Raw genomic sequence first — 21,034 nt, 5'->3', positions numbered from 1 at the left:
TATGCACCACCCTGTCTTTTTTTCATATAGAGGAAATGTCTAGCAGATTAAGATGCATTATTATTTAAAATATGTCAGTGCATATTCTGTGATCTTCAGAAGTAAAAGTTCTTTAGCAACTAAGTTAATAGAATAAGAACTTTTCCTTCAGCTGAAACATAAAGAATATGACTTTAGAAAGCATTACAACTGAACTCTATTGCAACCTGAAATATTCTGATATATCATATAAAATTCTTTTATATATCTGGGGCTTAGAGTTGTATGTTTCAAAAGCATAGTATCTTAGAAAATGAACACCTTTTGGATGACTACATTCTGAATTTGTTGCCACAGAAGCCATGGGGGAGGACAGCATCAGGGGAATGGGAAAGAATAGAAAAAAATATTTGATTGGCCATTTATGAGCAAAAAAAAGCAAGAGTGGGTATTTAGCTGGCTAGAAGAGTCAAACCTTCAGATATCCAGCAGTTTATTTACTGAAATACAGTGCTGCCACATACATCTCCAAAGCAATAATTCCTTACATTATTAATCAGACACACCACAGCAGATACTGCTCTATCATCCAGAGTAGACAAAATCTTTAAAACACGACACAAGAAAAATGAGACAGCGTGCTGTCTCCCTGAAGCAAAAAACAGGAAAAGCAATTGCACTACTGCAGAAGCTGATACAGTTATCTGGGAGATAATTCAGTTTGGAACCAATTATGTGGCATCAAGTGGAACCATACAGGCCATAGAATACTGCATGAAATCTTGAAAGGCACTCAAATGGAAAGTCAGAGATTGCCTAGAAGTTTCTTCCTGCCCTTAAATTAGAGAAAGAAGACAAAATATGTTTATCATGATCTGCTCTTTCTGTTTGTAGTTCCAAGGAAAAAAATTAGATATTGTGGAGTATTGGACCACATTTCAAAAAGAGTGGGGGATAAATGGCTATGCTGGCCTGTCAGATGTGGGCTGGCTATGCTGGCTATGCTGGCTATGCTGTATCTGTCAGATGTGGGCTAATTGTGGCTGGAGACTAAGCAAAGCAGCTGGGAAGGTGCTAAATTAGTAACATACAGAGAGACTCATTTTGCTTTAAAATGCCATGCAAACTGAGGTGCTGTTATAAACAAACTAAACTGATGCCACATAGAATGAGAGGAAATGCAGAAACACTTTCTGTACTCTCAACCATTAAACTAAAGTGAGATATGAGGAAATGAGGAAAAGAATCAGAGATTATCACTTAATTGTCATCATGAAGCCCCTTGGGGCAATTGGAATTATTCAAAAATTAAGTATGCCAGATGTTTGATGAGCTAAAGGAAAAAAAGGATGGGTAGACCAGGACTGTGCATGTGTTTGGGTATACTTGAAGAAACAGGGCTTTGAAAACAAAATGAGGGTAATGCATATAGATAAGTTTAGTAACCAACCCTGCCTGAGTAATCAGTCATATCTTATATTACTGAGGAGAGACAAGATCCACCTGAAAGAAGGAACAGGAGCAGCTTTGCCAACTGGCCAGCCAACCTTCTGAGGAGAACTTTAATTAGGAACAAGGAAATCTCTTGATCACAGACCCTGGGTTTTGGGGGAATTTCAGCCTGCCTGATATCTGCTGCAAGTACAACACATTTCTTACAATGCAAGCAAACAAGGAGATTTCTGGAAGGCATCAAGGATAACTTCTTGAGCCTGGCTGAACCAACCAGGAGCGATTCCCAGCTAGATCTGCTCTTCAAGAACTGGGGGTAATCAGTGGCTTCGTTATAAAAGCCTGGGCTGTAGTGACTGAGGAGTAGAGTATATGATCCTATGCTGGCTGAGGAAGGAGAGCAGGAGACCACAGACCCTGGCTTTAGGGAAACAGATAAATTTATTCAGGAAACTGGTAGATGGGATGCACTGAACAGCAGCATGAAAGGGTGAAGTTGCCCAGGAGATCTGGCAGGAGAGGGCAGGGATCCTAAAACAGAGAAAAAGAAATAGCTGAAAATTCTAATGCATCTATGAGAATGCAAAACTGATGTGCTGTGAAGAGAAATTGAGTAGCTAAATGGAAATTAAATTTAGGCTGGGGTTATCATAAAATCTGTATTGTTCAGTAAATTCATCCCATTCACATACAGTGTATTTTAATATAGACATAAACAGAGTTATTTAAAAATACAGTAAGGGGGTCACATCTGCTGAGATGAGAGGAATTGTTGTGGAGAGTGGCGACTGAAAAGAACTTAAGAGCTGGCAAAGACCAGGACAGCAAAAGTCAATTTCCTGTCTAATGCTATGATATAAGCAAATAATGGAATCTTCGCCTAAAAAACCAGGGATGTGGCAAGTAGAAAGAGAAATTATTTTCCTTTCTCATATGGCATTGAACAGATTTTTGTGGTAATACTGTGCTAGTCTCTGGTGTACTTGTTGTGAAAAGAAATCTGAGAAATTATTTGAGGCTGGAGAAAGTTCTTTGCATGGAGAGACTTAAAGAGCACAATCTCCTTGGCTTATCAAAAAGAAGACTGGAAAGTGGCTAAAGGGATCTTCAATCTTGAACAGTGAGAGGCATACCAAGAAAAATACCTATTAGCTGAAATAAAACAAATTTTAATTATAAATTACATTTATAATTTTTTAACAGTGGAAGACATTAATGGTTGGAAGAGGCTGTCAAGAGAAATGGCACATCTAGTATCTCCTAAGGGCTTCAGTTAAAGAATTCTTCTTACAGAGGTACAGTACTTGAGCCGATAGGAACAATTTCCTACCCTGGAAATCTCTCAGAGCGCATAGTTATTATTACATAGTAATTGTACTATCATAACACCTACAAACACAAGTCAGAGGCCAGAGTGTTCCGCCTCCTGAGTCACTATGTGAGATACTGAGAGAAAACCCCCTTTTATCTTCCAAAGAACTTACATTCCAAATGTACAGAGGCACCAATAGATACAGAGGAGCAAAGAGAAAATATAACAAGTGTAAACTGCTGTTGCTCATCCTGTGCCTCTCCTTGTTTCATAATCTTGTGGTTTGGCAAGCACCCAGCTTACACTAGGGTGTGTGGGTAGGCTGGCTTTAGAAGTTGAAGAGTAGGCATGGTAAGAGTATGTCTGTGCCTGTATCATCTATCTGTGACTATAGATGGTTTTGTTGACTCTGGGGCATGTCAGGTTTTCATTAATGTTTCTTGACTCCTCTGCTAACCAATCAAACTACTAGCTGGTTGGACTATTGCTGCATTGTCTGAACGCAGACACACCACACCTGGTGTTGGACTAACATACCGTATGGCTGCAAGATCATAGGATAATTCAGTTGGGATGGGACCTCTCAAGGTCTCCAGTCCAACCTTATCCTTCTAGCAGAGTCAGATCTGAGGTCAGAACAGCTCGCTTTGTGTATATGGCAGTTATGAACGTGTTTTAGTGGTGGAATTGGCAATGCTGGGTAAATGATTGGACTTGATTTTAAGGGTCTTTTCTACCTTAATGGTTCTATGATACTATATACCTCTACTTGTTCTGGAGACTCTTCTATTTGGATCCAGACATAATAGTGGGGACGGAGGGAAGGCAGCTTGGTCCTTGCAAGAAGGACATCTGAATTCACCATTAGTATTTTTATTGACACATATCCCAGTGAAGGTCTTCCACCATTCTCATGACAGATTACCAGCCTTGCTATGGAAATACACTTTACTTTGTGGGAAACAGGTGTTCTGAGATTTATGCTATGAGGTAACGGAGAGTTAGACATAAAAGACATTTTCTCCAACTTGTACTTCATAATTCCAAGAAAACCTGATGCTGCATCAAATTATACAGAACAAGAATCTTAACATGTTATGTGAGTAAAATTGGATCCTTCTGTGGAACAGAAGAGACAAACAGAAAATATATTTGGAGCATCATGTTATCAAATAATCTTGTGCTGCCTGACAGATAGTGAAACATCTATATTAATAAATTATATTTGTAAGTACTTTGGGGGTACATTTTCAGAAAACACAACTATTTTCATAACAGTTGTACATATTCTCTGGGAGCCATGACAGGGGTGATGGTAGACTAACTGGATATACGAGGATCTGAGCAAGTAGTTAAACAAGTGATGCATTTTATTCAGTCTTAGTTTTAATCATAAGCAAGACATTAATAAATTATTATTGAAGGAAGTTATACAAATTTTAATATATAATGGTACAATAGATATTGTTCTATTCCTTAGTGTTTTTCATCAGTAAATTTCATAATATTTTACAAAGAGGTGTGAGAAATAGTCACTATTAGACCAAGTCTGTAAACAAAATAAATTAGGTGAGAGTTCTCTGACAGTAAAATTTGCTCAGGATGATTTTCCCCTTGCATTCATTTTGGAATACCAAAGCTTTCCTCAGTAGGGCTGTTGTGTTTTTGTTGGTTGGTGGTTTTGGTGGCTTCGGTTTGGTTGTGGTTTTTTGTTTGTTTGTTTGTTTTTTTGTTTTTTTGTTTTTTTTTAGCAGAGGGTAATATTTGTTTCTTGCAGAGTTCATACATGGGGATATTTTGATACTTTCATTTTCACAGCTCAGCTGATACTGGACATCTGGCCATATATGTGTAGCTGGCATGCAATTAACCTGTTATTATACAGGTTTTATAATATTATAATATTATATAATATTATAATCTGTATAATATTATACAGATTGTATAACAATCTCAGCATCTGCAAAGTTAAAAGACAAAATATGCAACTAAACTGAATACAAATTTCTATAAATGCAAAATATACATCGGCTAAGAGACATGTCCGATAGACTGTAAAATATAAAAATTTAGCTGTGGTGAAAATGACAGTAAATTTCTGAACTGTTATCACTGTTTGAGTCTTTAGATTCCTACAAGAAGGTGGAATTCTAACTGAAAATAAAGTTACAATTCGTATAAAAACAGTCCATTTAAAAAATGGTAACTCTTTTAAAAGATATTCTGCAAGTGAAGTGTGTATAGCTGGGTCTTAGTGATCTTGTTGTAAAAGGACATGGGCTAGGCTCAAAAAAAGTAACTGTGTGCTTTTTGACATTGCTCTGAAGAGAATTTTTTTGATAAATAGGGCCACAAGTATATTTACAAAGAAGATTTTTTAATACTGTAATGAAATGCTTTCAATAATAGAAACTGTTCTTTAAAAATTAATGGCTTTGATTCTTGACACAGGCACTAGAGAACCCATTGTTTTGTTAACTCCAGTTTCTCCTCAGTGTGAAAACTTCAGCAGTCAGTGACAGTGCTCTAACACTAACTCAGAAAATCCATTATTAGAGGTGAGAAGTGCAAGACGCTTCCTCAGTCTGTGTTCTCTGCTAGAATACCAAGCAACGCTTCCCACTGCAGTCAGCAAGATCATATTTTTGCGATCTGCGCAGCAGTTTTCCAAAAGCCAGATTAGCTGTCATGTAATAACAACACTGACACACAATCTGATAACAGGCAGCCTCCAGGTGAAGAGTTTGTATCGTTACAGTCTCCCCCACTAATCAGTTCTCTACAGAACCAAGATATAAAGGAAGCTAAGGAGGAATATGTAAACCAGCAAGCAGATAGCTATGCAGTAGAAAAAACTATCAATAAGAGGCAGAAAAGATACCAGAAACAGCTTTGTGGAGATAATAAAATTGTTAAAGAGCATGTACTGTTAACAGCCTGTGTTTTTCATGACACTAATGGGTGGATAATTACTTTTGTTTTAATTGAAACATATGTCACAGCAATATTCTGTACTTCCGCTGATCTAAAGCTATTGTTCAACTCCACACTGCAATCAGTTCTCAAACAATGCTCTCTTTGTCAGAAATACAGAAGTAGAATGATTCTGATTTCTTCTCTTACAAGATTTAGACCCCGGAGATCCCACAGTTCCCCTCTGTACTTGCAGATGGTCAGTTAAATACTCCCATCTGGTTATACTTGTTTTTCTCTGGTTACACTTCATTTTTTTCTAAAAACAAAACTGAACAAAACAAAAAAACCCACCCCAAACCTAGCACCTCCCTCCAAAAAACCTCCAAACCAACCAACCAAAGGCAAAAAAACTCCAACCCACAAATTAAAAACTCAAACCCGCTAACAAACCACAGGTTATAGCATGATCAGCAGAACTCATAAAGATCAATTCATATGGGTTTGTGCCTTGTGTCTTTACACTGCAGTAATCCAGGCATCACCTCTTTTTCTGTATGGCCTCATTTCCTCCTTGCATTTCCCCTGCAATTTCATTTCCTTCTATCTCCCTGTAGCACTTATTGCCATTTGCCCTGTGGGAATTTTTTCCCTCTTTTGTCCCTTCACCTGCCTCTCTCCCTTGTACAACCTGTAGCTGCCTTGGAGCAGCACATTCTCTGATTAGCACACATCGCTATTTTGCATTTTCCAGGTAGTACTTCACAGCATTTCCCAAAAATTAAATTATTGATCCTTAACAATAGCCCTGCTCCGTATAAATACGCTATTATTCCTATTACATAGACAGGAAAGTTGCTCTAGTTTATCCTTGGTCAGTCACAGCTTGGTCAATTCTGTTGCACTTCTCCTTGTCTGACTGTTAATTTATTCTTTTCGGGTTATAGTGTTTGTTCAGAGCAGCTATTGTTGTCTAACTCACAGGGGTTGTCAGAGCATAGCCAACTCTCATTATTTTATTGCAAGCCTTGTGATATTTGATAATTCCCTTGCAACTACAGTTCCTGGGTTCAGATGATGAGGATTATGTGAAAAATTCACCTTTTGCTTATTATAACAAGGTTCGGCTCAATAAGGTAGAAAGCTGAAAATGTGATGACAGGACTGAAAATGTCCAAAACTGCGTGAAAATAAATGCACATGTACTTTTTTTAAAATACAACTATTTTAAAGCATCTGGGATGTCAAGAGGTCTGTCTCAGGTTCATCATTTAAGGTAGTGGTATGTGTAAGACTGCAGGAGCTACAGACCATTTCCCACTTTGGAAAGGAGACTGGCCTGCAGAAAGCAAATCGCTCAGTGAAGGCTGACATTTTCGGCTCACAGATTCAAACACTGCTAAAGCACAAAGGAAAAAATATATAATTGGAATTATAACCACATGTGAAGTGCTTTAATGCAGATTAAGGTGTGTTTTTTAACTCCTGTAGTTTCTGTATGTGATCTTTCCTTTCCTTTCAAGAAGATGCTATGAAGGCAGGATAAGATTTTCTTTTAGCATCCTGAAGAGATGTAGAGGTAGAAACAATAATGTTTACTGAAAGATTGTTACAGTAAGTTTGCAATAACGCTGGTTACTTCATGCATTATTAAAAAGATCATTTTGTAGCGCTCTTAAAACTGTAAACATTCTACTTTGTCTTGATGTATTCATACAGAAAAACAGATTTAATCTGGCATGGTTGGGACATAAATTTAAATTTGTGCTTACTGGAATTCAGCTAACACTAAGTAGAAAACATTATTTTACCTGAAATAAAACTAACAATGTTTTATATAGATCTTCCAACAAGGCTCTTTGCTATTTCATAAGCAATTAAAAACAATTATGTTAATGGCTGTGATCAGAACAATCAATGAGAAACACAAATGACTACCTCAGATGCCAATATGCCAATACAATGCCATAGAGTACTTAAGGAATAGAGAATGATTCCACACACACTTTTACTTTATGCTATTGCATCCATCAGACAGCCTTTTTAAATTACAGCACCTGATGATGAGAAGTTGGAAGCATCATAGACTCAAAATGATCTCTGCCACCTATGGAGGTTTTTAGTTCAACAAAGCAGATCCAGCTAAATCAGGTTGTTCTGGGCCATGTTGAGTTTTAAATAGCTCCAAGGATGTAAATTGCATCATATCTCTAAGCAACCTGCTTCAGTTTTTTGACTACCTTTATATTATGTTTTTATTATCTTGAGTCAGAATTTTTCCATAACTTCTGTGCATTGCCTCCTGTCTTTCTACTGTGCATCCCAAGAGGTGTCTGTCTCCATCTCCTCTGTATGAGACAGCAGCAGAAAGACAGATGATTTCCTTCTCTGCCACATGAGCAAACCCAGCTCTTTCAGCTTCTTCTCATGTGTCCTTGTCCTTTCACCCCAAAACCAACCTTATCTTAGTGGCCCTCCGTCAGGCTTGCTCCAGAATGTCCATGTCTTTTGTGTCCTAAGGAGCCCAGAGCAGGATGCTGGTTTTATATGTGGTCTCACAAGTGCCAAATGAAGCGGAGGAGTCCCTTTTCCCTGCTGGCTGACCTCTTGCTAACAGAGTCCTCCTGGCTGTAGCTGCCTTTGCAGAAGGGCATATTGCTGTTGGCCCACCGTGATCCTCAGGTCCCTTTCAGCAAAACCTCTTTCCATACAGCCAGCCCTCAGCCTGTCCTGTTACATGGAGTTATTCCAACACAAGTACAGGACTTTGTGTTTGCCTGTCCTGAACTTCAAAGCTCCTCTCAGCCCATTTCTCTAGATTCTCTCAGTCTCTCTCAATAGCAGCCCTGCCCTCCACTGATTTGACTGCTGCCAACAATTAGTTATCACCTGCAAAATCACCAAAGAGATAGCACCAAAAATTTGTTTTGTAATATAGTTTTTATGAGATTTCACCAGTTCAAACCCAGTGTGGCATTTCGGTAGCCTGTTCTTATTCTATGATGCTTTACATCAAGCATTAGATTTCAGCAGCAAAACTCATATTCAGATCAACTTAAACCGCTTTGCCCTCCAAAGTTAAGCTTGTCTTGAAAAATGCATTGGCATAGGTTAAGCTCCTGTCAAAATCATACTTTATAGTGAAAAGAGTAGACTCACGCTAGAAATCAGGTAAGGAAAAGGTCCACTAGGTCTGGCCCTCATCAGTTTGCAGTTTTTCCCGAAGTGTATTTGTTTTGCTTTAGCCTATCTATTTTAAAGGGATTAAAGACCAATTCTGTCCTGTTTATTACTTATAGACAAAAACTCTTTGAAGACACTGTAAGTTTTGCCTGAACAGAATCATCAGTATATAATAACTGATTGTGCCACTGAAATCACTGAGGGACCTGCCTTTGCACAAGTCTTGGTCAAAAAACTGTCTCCTAGTTCTAGGCCAGCAGGTTAAGAAAACCACTGAAACATTTACAGCCAGAAAAAAAAAAAAAAAAAATCAACCCCAGGATCTTCATGTTTCATGGATTGTGATCATCTTCAGTAACAACAGAAAGTATCTCGGAAGTAATCAGTGCATATTAAGAAAGTAAACTGGGACTGTTGTGTATGTACAAATTGGATCACTGATAATCAAGAAAGGTGTGTGGGAATGGGAGCAAATGCACAAAACCTGCTATGTGTGTGGAGGCTCCAAGAGTGTGGGTTATTTAGCTTAGTAAAATGAGGGTGTAAAGGACATATTGTTCTGTGTAAATCATTACAGAAAAACGGCAAGCATTGCTGTTCTTCCAGCCAGAAGTACACATAAGATCAGACATAAACAAATAAAGAGAAAATAGCATTGTAATCTTTAAGCCAGTTATTTCTTAAACTGTAGTAATAGCTCCCAAGAGGTCTACCAAAGTGCTCAAGGCTGGATTGTGGAATATCCAATGTTTAACAATATATTTTGATATTAATTCTATACTTATATTCAATACATTATGAAAAGAAAATACCTGCAAAAATCCGCACATATGCAGATTTACTGCTGGCAGCAGCTCACTTCCTTTGTCAAGGAGCAGAATTACCTTTAATTACCAGCTGTGTCAGTCTAATAGTGGTTGATCATCTTTAGTCAAAATAAGTAAATGTACAGCGAAGCTGATGGTGACAATATGAGGTGCTGATTGTTCCTGGCTAGATGGTTTGGACTCAGGAGAGGTTACTCAGAGACAAAAAGGCAGTAACACAAGAAGTTTAAGAAAATACTGCATTAATGAAACCAGTTGACTGAGAAGCCACTCTGTTAGTAAGTGAGGAAAGGGACATCAATTGCTTTTGAAATGAAGTCTGATGTATCTGAAGTTTGATAAATGGCTTATATTACTTGGTACCCGTGAGAAGCTCATAACAGTTACTGAACAGCTTCCCTGGAAGTTCCTGATGATTTCTGTGTAGGCAGTACTGCAGTATTCACTGATGTACATATGGAAAGTAGAATGCCATGTTAACCAAATAAGTAGTTGAATCACAGAACTTTTTCAGCATTTCAGATTTTATGTGGCGGTCTAGGTAATGATGGAAAAAAAGCCAATTTTTTGCCTCTAGTGTCAAACTACCTGCACCTAGTAACAATTTGAACTGGCAATTAATGTATGAATAACACTAATGTAATAAAATCTTTCACTAATGTGTGACATACTGGGCCTCGTCACAATTCTTGGTCTATACAGTTTTTGCCTTTTTATTTCTCTCAGAGGCTGTTGCTATTTTCCATTCCTTTCTCCACGATGTGCCTCACTGGCAACGCGCTCAGTACAGCCACCTGTACTGGCACTGGTGTGATTCCAGAGTCAGCCCTTGAAGAAGTTTGTCTATACTGTCATTTTTGGAAGGCAATTGGTTTCTTAGACACAAATTTTATTGATTTTTACTCCCATGAAGCTAGGCTCAGGCTTGTATTTACAGAATGGGTTTTGTGGATGAAGACATGTACTGACTACAGAAAGAAAAATGTCGTTGGAGTTGGGAGAGCTGAAGAGACCATGAAAGGGACAGGACAAGTGACTCTGAGATGCCATATAAAACAATCATTTTGGAAAGAGTGAACAATGGAATAACAGGGTCAACTGAAGAGGTGACAGAGATTACTTTGATCAGTAACTTTTTGATCAAAAGCGCAGTGTAGACACTGTGTTTCTGTGCATGGGGTAACTTCACACTCTTGATTTTTAATTTAGATTCTTGGTTTTGCAGCATTATCACAAGAGGAGCTGGAGATTTCAGTCCTCGTTATTTAATACCTATTCTCAGTTATTTCTGTTTAAATTTTGCTCCAGTCCTAATCAGCTATCTTTTTTCCTTTTCATGTACTGAATGCATTATGTGAGACACAGGAGACCTACACCCTACTGAAAGGGAATATTTTTCATTTTTCACCTCAAAGCCCTTTACAAGCTCTCATTAATTTAAATTCCTTCCACACCTCTGCTGAATAACCCAACACAAATTGAATGTCACACTTGAGATCTCTGTGTGTATCACTTGGTCCTCTGAGTGCAGGAGCGAGCCAGATCCCACTGTGCATTAAAATTTCAGTGAAGGATTCCTGACAACCCCATTTGCAGAATCATCACAGCACATTTATTGTTTAGAGAGAGCTGTTGTCCAGGCAGAAACAAAATAGGGCTCTCCCAGAAAAGATACCTGACTTGGAGACTGAAAATGGTTGTTTTTTGGCATGATACTTTCCATTCTGAAAAACAAAATTATGTTTATCTAGTCCTCACTCCTCTGACTTCTAATGAGATCTCCCTTTCAAGCTCCTTTCCCCCACAACTTTTGAACTGGCTCCCCTTGAAGCTGTTTTCCCTGTCTTGCTCTACCTCCAAGTCAGGGAGAGTGGGAGGAAAAGAGTCTACCACAGTGTAGTAAGATTTTCAGAGTACAATAATGGGTGGAGCGCCAGCCTGGGACATTCATGGTGTTTTGAACCTTTGCGTTAAGCTGGGCGTTGCTACTCATGTTTACACCAGTCTTGAGCACCTCGTGTTTCTGAAGCAGGACCTGACGTGGTGCTTGCTCTATAGCTTAGAAGAAATTGGAATCTGGGTCCTATAACTGCAGTTTGATCAGGGAAGAGCAGTTTAGGTTGGGTTTTTGAGAGTATGAGGCAGGGCAGTAAAGGGGGCACCTGCAGTCTGGAGTGTAGAGGTGCAGGTCTCCCCCACATCTGCTTGGCTGCTAGCTGTGGTTTGCAGACCAGAATTCACCCTTCAGCTTGTGCAGCTTTATCTGCTAGAGACAACCATTATTAAGAAATCCTTTTGTGAGCGACATACAAAGACTCTGCAGTCTTAAACTGCTCATCAGGTCACAGTTTTGGGAAACCACATATCAAATGTTGGTAGATAGGATGGACTGCTGGACTTTTGGATCAGACCCAGATAGCATGCCTAGGGAGTGATTCAATGGAGACAAACTGTGAAACACGATTGTTTCTTTAAAATGTGGAGCTACAGAAGGATCCCGAGACTGGGCCAATCAAAGTAAATTTATGAATAAAAACATTCCTGAAATTTTGAATCAACCTGTCATGCAGTTTATCCAGGAAAAAAATACGCAGCACATCCTGAACGTCTTACATGGCCTCAAATAAAGCAGAGTTTAATTAAGTTCACAGTTCCTGCTCCCTTATGAACTAGAGTTTCTGTAGGTTTCCATACATCTTCCGTATGTGGGCATGAGTTTCAACAAGTGGCATTGCTTCCCCATTCCTTCTAGGCTGATGTGGAGATTTGCCCACTATGTAAGTCACTGGTAAGACTAAGGCATTCAGCTCATTGCAAATGCCTAACTTCCTTTACGCAGCAGTGCCTTTTAGAATTGGGCTTCCTGTCTTTACTGTGCTTGATATCTTCCCTGAAACCTATCTGTTGCCAATACACTTCCTTATCTAAGAGCTGTTCAGGCTTATAACAATCTTCATGTATGGAAAGTACCTCGGCTGAATGCATAGTAAATTACATAGTTTTGCTCTGCGTAGATATCAGGTGCTTTTAATTCTAGATTTTTCATGGTGCAGAGCAGGTGTACAGACATGTTTTTCTAAATATAACACTTTACTCCAAAAGATTTCGTGTGGAGACAGGGCCTGTCTGTCAGAACATGCCCTGCCAGGTAGCTCTGCAAGCAGAACCTGACACTGTATTTAATCCTCCATATCCATTCCTGCAATCCATAAATATTAATCTAGCTTTAAAGTGATGATGGAAAGGGCTTGAGTTTTGCAAGACAACATTAGTACAACTGGGAAGTTAGTCAGAGGATCAAGTATATTTTTATATGCCGCTTTAAGTAATCATCCCTCCCCTAGATTAAATATGTGCTTTGTTCATTCAAAACAAAAATTTCTGCAGCAGGGCAACTCCTTGCTGAGACAAGTTTTGAACCTTCCCTGCTTATTAGCTCGGGGGAAGGAGGCCCTCTCTTGTCTCACAGCAATCAGCTTCCCATGATGATTCCTGTCTGCTCAGATACTGGGGATGCACAAATACACAATGACTGACTCTGCCAGCTCTGGAAGCCGCTCACCATCCGCTTCTTTTTCAGGCACCTGTGGCCCTATAAAGGCTCTTTATGGAGAATCCACGCGCTATTTATCTGGTGGAAACATCTGCCACACAAACTGGAGATTACGGCATCATAATACGGAGCAAACCCATTACAATAATAAGAAACCCTAGACCCGCACGGCCTCTTCGCCTCTGCTGTTGGCTTGCTTCTCCCACCCCATTCCCCTGCCCGGGAATCCGGGATCTCCGGTCCGGCCGCCGTGACTGGCACACAGCCGTGAGACAGCAGGCTCACACTACCGCGTATTTAAGTGTCGGTGTGGCACTTTAATGTCGCGAAACAACTTCCTGGCTGCTTATGTTTTACATTTTCGAACTTAATTCCTTATGGAAGGCGGGCCGGCTGCTCACCGCAGGACTCACTCTTGGGGATCCCTAACAGACACCTGGCTCGTTCTCCCACTTCCCTGTCACTCCCACTAACAAGCCTCTTCCAGCCCCCTGTCACAGAATCGCAGGATCACAGGATGGGTCGGGTTGGAAGGGACAGTGGGTCATCTGGTCCGATTTTCCTGCTCTAGGAGGGTCATCCCAGAGCACATGGCACAGGATTGCATCCAGACGGTTCTTGGATATCTCCAGTGAGGAAAAATCCACAACCTCTCCGGGCAATCTGTCCCACCGCACGGTAAAGAAGTTCTTCCTCACGTTCAGGCGGAACTTCCTAGGCATCAGTGTCTGCCCGTTGCCATGAAAACACACGCACAGCCATGAAACCCCCAGCGGCTGTCTCCCCTTTAGCCCAAGGGTCAGATTCCGAGCGGGGCACCCACGCGGCCGTTTTTGGGCATCACCATCCCAGGGAACGCCGCGACTCACCCCTCCGCCCCCGACATGCCGCCTCCGCGGCGCTCCCCGTCAGGCGCGGCGCGGGCAGCCCCGCCAGGGCCCCGGTCTTAAAGGAGGGCGCGGCGCCACGCCCCTCTCTTTCGGAGCCGGGCGCCATTTTGAGCGCACGCACGGTGAGCGCCGGGGCCGCTCCGCTGCCCCGGGGGGACACGGGGAAGGGGATCCGGGGGGATAATGTGGCCAGGAGGATGGTGGCCAGGGAGATCGCGCTGCCGGCAGTGGCGGGCGGGGGCCGCCGGCTCCGGCGGGGGTGGCACGGCCTTGTTAGGGCGCTGGAGGGAGCGAGCAGGCCTTGGGCTCCGGTGGGGGTGGGTTGCCAGTCTGGCGGCTGCTGAGGGATGCAGGGAGGATGGGAGGGAGGAAGGAGACGCCGAGGCCGGCCGTGGGTGCAGGAGCGGAGCAGCGGGGCCCCGCCGGGGCGGCAGCACGTGGCGGCGGGACCCGGACACGGCGCGGCCGCCGGCGGGAGGTCAGGGCAGGAACGGCGTGTGTGCCTTGTGCCAGACTTAATATCGGCCGGCAAATGTGGTGGTGGAGGTTCTACTTTTTGAGTACTTCCTGTAGAGAGCGGGGAGTAGCCAACCTGGGGCAGAGGTTTCACGGATTTCGCAGAATATTCTGAGTTGGAAGCTGTCTTGGGCAGGGCACGTGGCAGGAGTGTGACACAGCCGGCTTAAGTCAGAATGAGAAGCTCGTACTGGATATAAGGGGGAAAATGTTCATCGTGAGAACATCCAGGCCTCCAAACAGGTTGCCCAGGGAGGCTGTGCAGTAGGGTGTAAAGGGAAAGCCATAGCAGGAGCGGCTGAGGTCACTTGGGAGGCCTCATTGCAGTCTGCAACCTTCTCATGAGTGGAAGTGGAGGGGCAGGCGCTCATCTGTGGTGACCAGTTACAGGACGCGAGGAAATGGCCTGAAGGTTTGCTAGGGGGCGTTTAGGTTGGATGTCAGGAAAAGGTTCTTCACCTGGAGAGTGGTTGGGCAGTGGAACAGGCTTTCCAGGGAAGTCGTCACAACACCAAGACCGACAGAGTTCAAGAAGTGTTTGGACAATACTGTCAAGCACATGATCTGCTTCTTGGGTCGTCCAGTACAGGGTCAGGATTTTGACTAGTGTTGGTTCCTTCCAACCCAGAATATTCTGTGATCCTTAAAGGGTTTCAAGACCTGATAGGCAAAGCCCTGAGTAGCCTGGTTTGATCTCATAGTATACCTTGCTTTAAGCAGGAGTTTGAGCTGGGTGACTTGCTAGCATCAATTCTAACCTGAGTTACCCTGTGGTATCTGATTGCTGGTGACGTCTTGAATGAATAGCATTGCTTGGATTGACACAGCAGTTTAGAAGCAGTGTCGTTCTGAGTAGGCCTAAAGACTGTTTTTTCTGAAATACCTTAAAGGGCCATCAGATTTTTAGGGAGCGAACTGGTAGTTGTGAATAATTTGCCTTTGCTTTTGCAGTAATCTGCCAAGATGACGAACACAAAGGGAAAGAGGAGGGGGACGCGTTACATGTTTTCAAGGCCGTTCCGCAAGCATGGTGAGTATACCTGGCAGTAAGAATACTGCATCAAGTTACTGACCTGATGGATGTCAGCAGTCCCCGAGGAGCATTTGTGAAGCAGTGTTTTGTGTTAAAGGATTTTTGACAGCTTGGGCTAAAAACCGTATAACAGTATGCAGATAAACCCTCAGCTCTTACTGCAGATGCATTGGTACTCTGATTGCTTGTCAGCAGTAACAATGCTGATTCTGTCACTGCCTGAAAATTATTTTGAAGGTAAAGAAAATATTCCAGCAGTTATTTAGAACATAGAGTTTTTTGTGTCTGAGCAATAAGCAGTTAGAATATTTGCATTTATAAAGAAGCAATAAATAGTTTAATGCCTTTTCAACTTTGGCACTAGGAACACAATTAAAACTGTTATTTTTCTTGAGTTTGATTTTTTAAAAATTGGAAGTGTGTAAAAAGGTAATTACTGCTTTAAAAAAAAAGATACCTTGATTTTTAGTGTATTTAGGAAAATCAAATGCATGATTTGTGTCCCCCATCCTTTTTAATGTGTGAATGTGAAACTCTTGGCTTTAAAAGTATCCAAATTTGTATCTCTTAACAGGAGTTGTCCCTCTGGCTACCTATATGCGGATCTACAAGAAGGGTGATATAGTTGATATCAAGGTACTTTCTGCAGTGCTTCATAATTTAAAGCTAAAACAGTGTAATACTTTTCAGTCTCTGGTTTCCTGAGGTGTCTTTTTTTGTTATTTGGGTCATTTGTGTCAATACAAGTACCCTGCGCTCACTTTTGGAGCAGTACTGGAATGACAGTGCTTCTGATCCAGTATCACGTGCTGGTTTACGTGGGGTTTTTATGTATAATTTGGCTGGTGTTGTGTTCAGCCTGAAAAACATGAGTCAAAGATACCATATCTAATGCTCAGGTTGCTGTGCGGTGCCTTCTGGCACTACTTTTTTAGGAACCTCAGCTGTCCCTTGAGTAGATGTTGTGTTTTGCCCAACTTAAGCCTACTCTTCAGAAGAGATGTGATTTATGGTGTGGAAGCTCATAGTTACATCTCTTAAAATAAATATGCACAGAGTTGGTAATTGCAAAGCCATATTGAAACTAGAAACCAAGAAATAAATGTAAGGATACATCATATAAATACGGGGGGAAAGTCGGGCGGTGTTTCCATCGCTTGATATTTTTTAGAATTTGTTTTTTAAAGTCAGTTATATTTTCCAAATTAGGTTGTAGTGAATCTGAAAACGTTTCACCAAGGACACCTACTTTGTTGAATCTTTGCTTTTATTTGAAATGCTTTGTTCTTATATCAGTGACATAGACGGTGGTGTATAATTTGCTTGTTTGTTATTTGTCTCTTGGAGAGAATTAACTGTTGAGAATTGACATTTTTTGATGCACTGGAGCTTGATGATGAATGTCTCTTGTGATTGCTTGCTTTTGCTGAAAGCAAAGTGATCAGTCATTTCACCGACACTGAAAGCAACCAGACCTGACATAGCAAAATGTGGTGGTCTTCAGATATAAAATGCATGATTATAAATTCTAACAAGGATGAAATAGGAGTATTTTTAAATGAATTTCAAATAATTTGAAACATATACTTTAAATTACTTCTGAGAAATAAATCCTTAATACTACTATTTCCCCCCCCCTTTTTTTTTTTCCTTCCTTTCTTATTTTACTTCTTAACAGGGTATGGGTACTGTTCAAAAAGGCATGCCCCACAAATGTTACCATGGGAAGACTGGAAGGGTATATAATGTTACTCAGCATGCTGTGGGCATTATTGTTAACAAGCAGGTTAAGTAAGTAATCAAATTCTGTGTGTTAAAACTTCGCATTTGAGAAGGTTGTTGTGTAATTGCACCCTCCTTTCACTTTGCCAGTTAGACAGTTGTTGTCTTGATTGGTCATTCACGGTGGGTAAAGTATATTTCCTTTTAAAACCCAAGCAAATGATGCTCGTTTGACTTGGATCCTGTCAAAGGAAACAGTTTTTATTTTACTGAGTGGCATTTTCAGTGACGTTACCTAATGGGTTTCTTTCAGCCAAAGCTTCATGTTGGTACTGAAGCCCTTTTCAGATACTAGTTTGTAGCTGCATCCAGCTGCATTTTGTACAGTTTAGTCAGAAAAAGACAAGTTGGTATGGTGTTACAGGAATTGGACTGGAGTACATTGGTAATAATTTTTTTGTATGCTACAAGGCTAAAATGATGTATTCTCTACTATTTTAACTTCAAATTGTCAGCACGTTTTTATATACTAATAAGCTTTTAGTTATATCTAATGTGCATCTGCAGATGTGTGTTTTGAGGTATTGCCCTTTAAAGAAAAATTACCTGTAATTGAGCTTATGGAGTTACTCATGTAAGGTCTCTAATTTAGGTTTAAAGGAACAGTGCAGTAAATTGAAAACTGATTCCCTTTTTTAGGGGCAAGATTCTTGCCAAGAGAATTAATGTGCGTATTGAGCACATTAAACATTCCAAGAGCAGAGACAGCTTTCTGCAGCGTGTGAAGGAAAATGAAAGGAAGAAAAAGGAAGCAAAAGAAAAAGGCATTTGGGTTCAACTGAAACGTCAGGTAATGTGTCTGTTGGGTTCGCAGTCCTTCTGGGGGAGGTTAATTATTTGAGTAGAGTGGCAGCACACGGTGTGTCTGCATCTGAGCTGTGTGATACGTTTGGTGCCTGAACAGAACTTCACTTGCCAGGATGAAAATTCTGCTCTTGGCTGTGAACAAAGGGCTGAATGCTTCCTGTTCTGTCGCTGATCTGCAGTAGCAGCTCTGGCTGATTTCTAGGATCAGTAGTAGTGTCTTTGGTTTAGTTGAATTTTTAGTTGCGATAGGTTCTGTTGTAACCCTTTAAGAAAAAATTAATAATGAGACTTCAGAGAGGAGGTAATGGCTGTTCTGGAACCACAGGGTACATCACGGTCGCTGGGTTGGTTACTTGCTGAGAGTAAAGCGTAGGTTTTTTAATTCAGCATTGAGAGCTGAGCACGCTTTCTAGCAGATCCATGTTCTTACTGCTACTCCTTGAATCAAATTTTAGAGACTAGGAATGGTAAAATTGCTGTAATGTTTATATAATAAGGTGTTAAATGGTTGTCAGAACGTATTTTCTGTAAGGTTGTTTTTGAGCTTTAGTGCCATGAATTTTCTTTGGTTTTTTCTGTTTGCAGCCTGCTCCACCAAGAGAAGCACACTTCGTGAGAACTAATGGCAAGGACCCAGAACTGCTGGAGCCAATTCCCTATGAATTCATGGCATAATGCGCGTATACAAAAATAAATTAAAGATCTGGTTTTGGACAAGTGTATGTGATTGTGGCTGATTCATTTAGGGGTTTTTCTGTGTTTAAATAGATGCTTTAGAAACCTCTTTTATTGAAGTTTATTTTTTTAACTTGCATTACCCTCATGCTTAGTCATTTAAATCATTTGCAGCTTTTGCTGACGAGTTTAGTCATTTATATAGACTATACATCGTGAGAACATTGAAATTTGCTAGTGCTTAGTAATGATCATGAGGTAATATGAGAGGATGTGGAATATTTCACCAGCAAACTTCAGAACATGTACCAAGAACTGTCCAGAGTCACTCGAAAGTTAAGCTTTTGGCTAAGGGGCCTCATAAATACCAAGGAATTGTGGAAGCCATTTTTGAAAACAACCTCTGGAGAAATGGCCGTGGGCAGATTTTCGTGGATTTGGATTTTTCATCATTGTAACTTGTAAAAGAAGGACATTTAGGACATCCCCATGCCAGTAAGCATTCTTATAAAATAATGGTAGTTTGGAAACAAGGCTTTAATTCCAAATCTGCCAGCCTTTATATTTTGATTTTTAACAGTTTAATTAGGTAGCATAGCTAAACACTTGCGTTTTGTGTTTATTGCATGCTTGTTGGATGTCCTAATGCATTCCTCTCATCCGAGGTGTATTGATACTTCACAAAAGCCCAGTGCTACCTGTGCATTTCTTGAATGGAAGAACATCTTCAGCTGACTATTTACTAAACGCTGGTTTTGCGAGCTTTATTTGAAACAGCATGAAGCTTGCTAGAGACTGCTGAATGTAACCTGCCTGGTTAGCCTTGAAAATGCATAAATTCAAGCTAATTGTGTTGTAGATACAGCTAAATAATATTTTACCTTTAAGTGCGATGTCAGGCATTGCTTAGCTACCTTGAGTAAGTGATGTAAAAATTATGTCTGTGTGAAGAGTAAAATACTAGAGAAGCAAGTGACCTCATTCCATTTGTAGGTATTGACTGTTGAAAGTTATTGAGCAGTGAATTGCAGGGCAGCTGGTGAGTTTGGGAGTAAGAAGTGGAGACAATATGAGCTTTGTTTTTTATTTTACTCACTCAACTGTGGGTGTTCCCATTCTTGTGGAATGTAGGTTTCAGACCTTAAATTCATAGTCTGGCTCGGCCTGGTGCTTAAGGGTGCCAGGCTTTAGGTGCTGGAGCCTCCAAGTTCCAGTGAGCAGGTGTTGTGTTTGAAGTTTCCCCAAGATCCCATCTTGGAAGATCGAGCAGGCTCTATAGATGTAATGACTTCATAAGTGACTTGAAGAAGCTGGAGCAAAGCTTGCCCATTAGCAGACTGATATGTGGCATGTGCTGTATTTTGACGCCATATGTATTGGACATGGAGTGCATCACCATTTCCAGAAACCCTCACTGTTGCAGCTCATGCACTTAGCTTTTGTGGGCTTTTCTTGGAGTAGCTAATTGTATTCATCAGCTTCTTTGGCTTGTTGCTTTCCACAGCCATTTAAAATTGGTATTTGCCTCTCAAGATAAGCATCATTTTCCACTAGGCTTTGTGTCTGTAGGAATTAAGTGGGAGGCTTTGTTGGATACGGACTTTGGTGATGGTATTTTAAATTTGCTTCTCATTCATGCTATTTTGGTTCTGTGTTTGGTTTGTACTCATTTTTCAAAATCTCAGTGGATTAGCTGTAGCAGTATTACGATGAAATGATTACCATCATAAGTGGTGCATAGTTTTAAACTTTTGAGTTTATTTTCAACTATTTGGAATAATTAAACTGGACAGCATTACAGTGATCTCGTTTAAAAGCCGTGCTTCCAGAGGCGCTGTGCATTGCAACAGTTGTCTATTTAGTGTCTGTGTATTTAAGGTCACTATGCCAACAGTAGTTGGTCCTAAACATGTATTTGGAATCTGTGTGTGGGCTGAGAAGGAGGGAATGCTTTCCATGATCAGGATTCCCAGAAATGACTGAAAACGAAGCTAAGTTTGTACAGGAAGAGAGTAGATTTTTCGGGGTTTTTAATGTTTGGAAATGGGACAAATTAACCAAGGTGTAACCTGTCTTGGGTTTACAGAAACTACCCATTAGTTGCACTCAGTG

General features: G+C 40.7%; 1 protein-coding gene and 1 non-coding gene across 4 annotated transcripts; both read left to right on the top strand.

The window, feature by feature from the left end:
• Window positions 1-14,178: 14,178 nt before the first annotated feature.
• RPL21 (ribosomal protein L21) lies at window positions 14,179-18,969 on the top strand. Of its 3 annotated transcripts, none has more exons than XM_027903031.1 (6): window positions 14,179-14,231; window positions 15,577-15,655; window positions 16,233-16,294; window positions 17,337-17,449; window positions 18,080-18,230; window positions 18,833-18,969. In XM_027903031.1, the coding sequence occupies exons 2-6, from the start codon at window positions 15,589-15,591 to the stop codon at window positions 18,920-18,922; spliced, it is 483 nt and encodes a 160-aa protein (XP_027758832.1). In that variant the 5' UTR covers window positions 14,179-14,231; window positions 15,577-15,588; the 3' UTR covers window positions 18,923-18,969. The 3 variants fall into 3 exon arrangements, with proteins under 3 accessions (XP_027758832.1, XP_027758834.1, XP_027758833.1); XM_027903033.1 differs by lacking the exon at window positions 14,179-14,231 and adding an exon at window positions 14,861-14,877; XM_027903032.1 differs by lacking the exon at window positions 14,179-14,231 and adding an exon at window positions 14,912-14,928.
• LOC114067529 lies at window positions 17,509-17,640 on the top strand. The gene has a single exon (XR_003573409.1). It is a non-coding gene; the product is annotated as a small nucleolar RNA SNORA27 (small nucleolar RNA).
• Window positions 18,970-21,034: the final 2,065 nt, after the last annotated feature.

The sequence above is a fragment of the Empidonax traillii genome, unplaced genomic scaffold (assembly GCF_003031625.1).
Source record: "Empidonax traillii isolate 1590-97213 ecotype Southwest subspecies unplaced genomic scaffold, ASM303162v1 scaffold926:size687835, whole genome shotgun sequence".
NCBI lineage: Eukaryota > Metazoa > Chordata > Aves > Passeriformes > Tyrannidae > Empidonax > Empidonax traillii.
This window is presented reverse-complemented; position numbering and strand designations above follow the sequence as displayed.

Coding starts and splice junctions, on each gene's coding strand:
- RPL21 (XM_027903031.1), top strand. CDS start 15,589: ATGACGAACACAAAGGGAAAGAGGAGGGGGACGCGTTACATGTTTTCA. Junction 15,656..16,232: donor AAGGCCGTTCCGCAAGCATG/GTGAGTATACCT, acceptor ATCTCTTAACAG/GAGTTGTCCCTCTGGCTACC. Junction 16,295..17,336: donor GTGATATAGTTGATATCAAG/GTACTTTCTGCA, acceptor ACTTCTTAACAG/GGTATGGGTACTGTTCAAAA.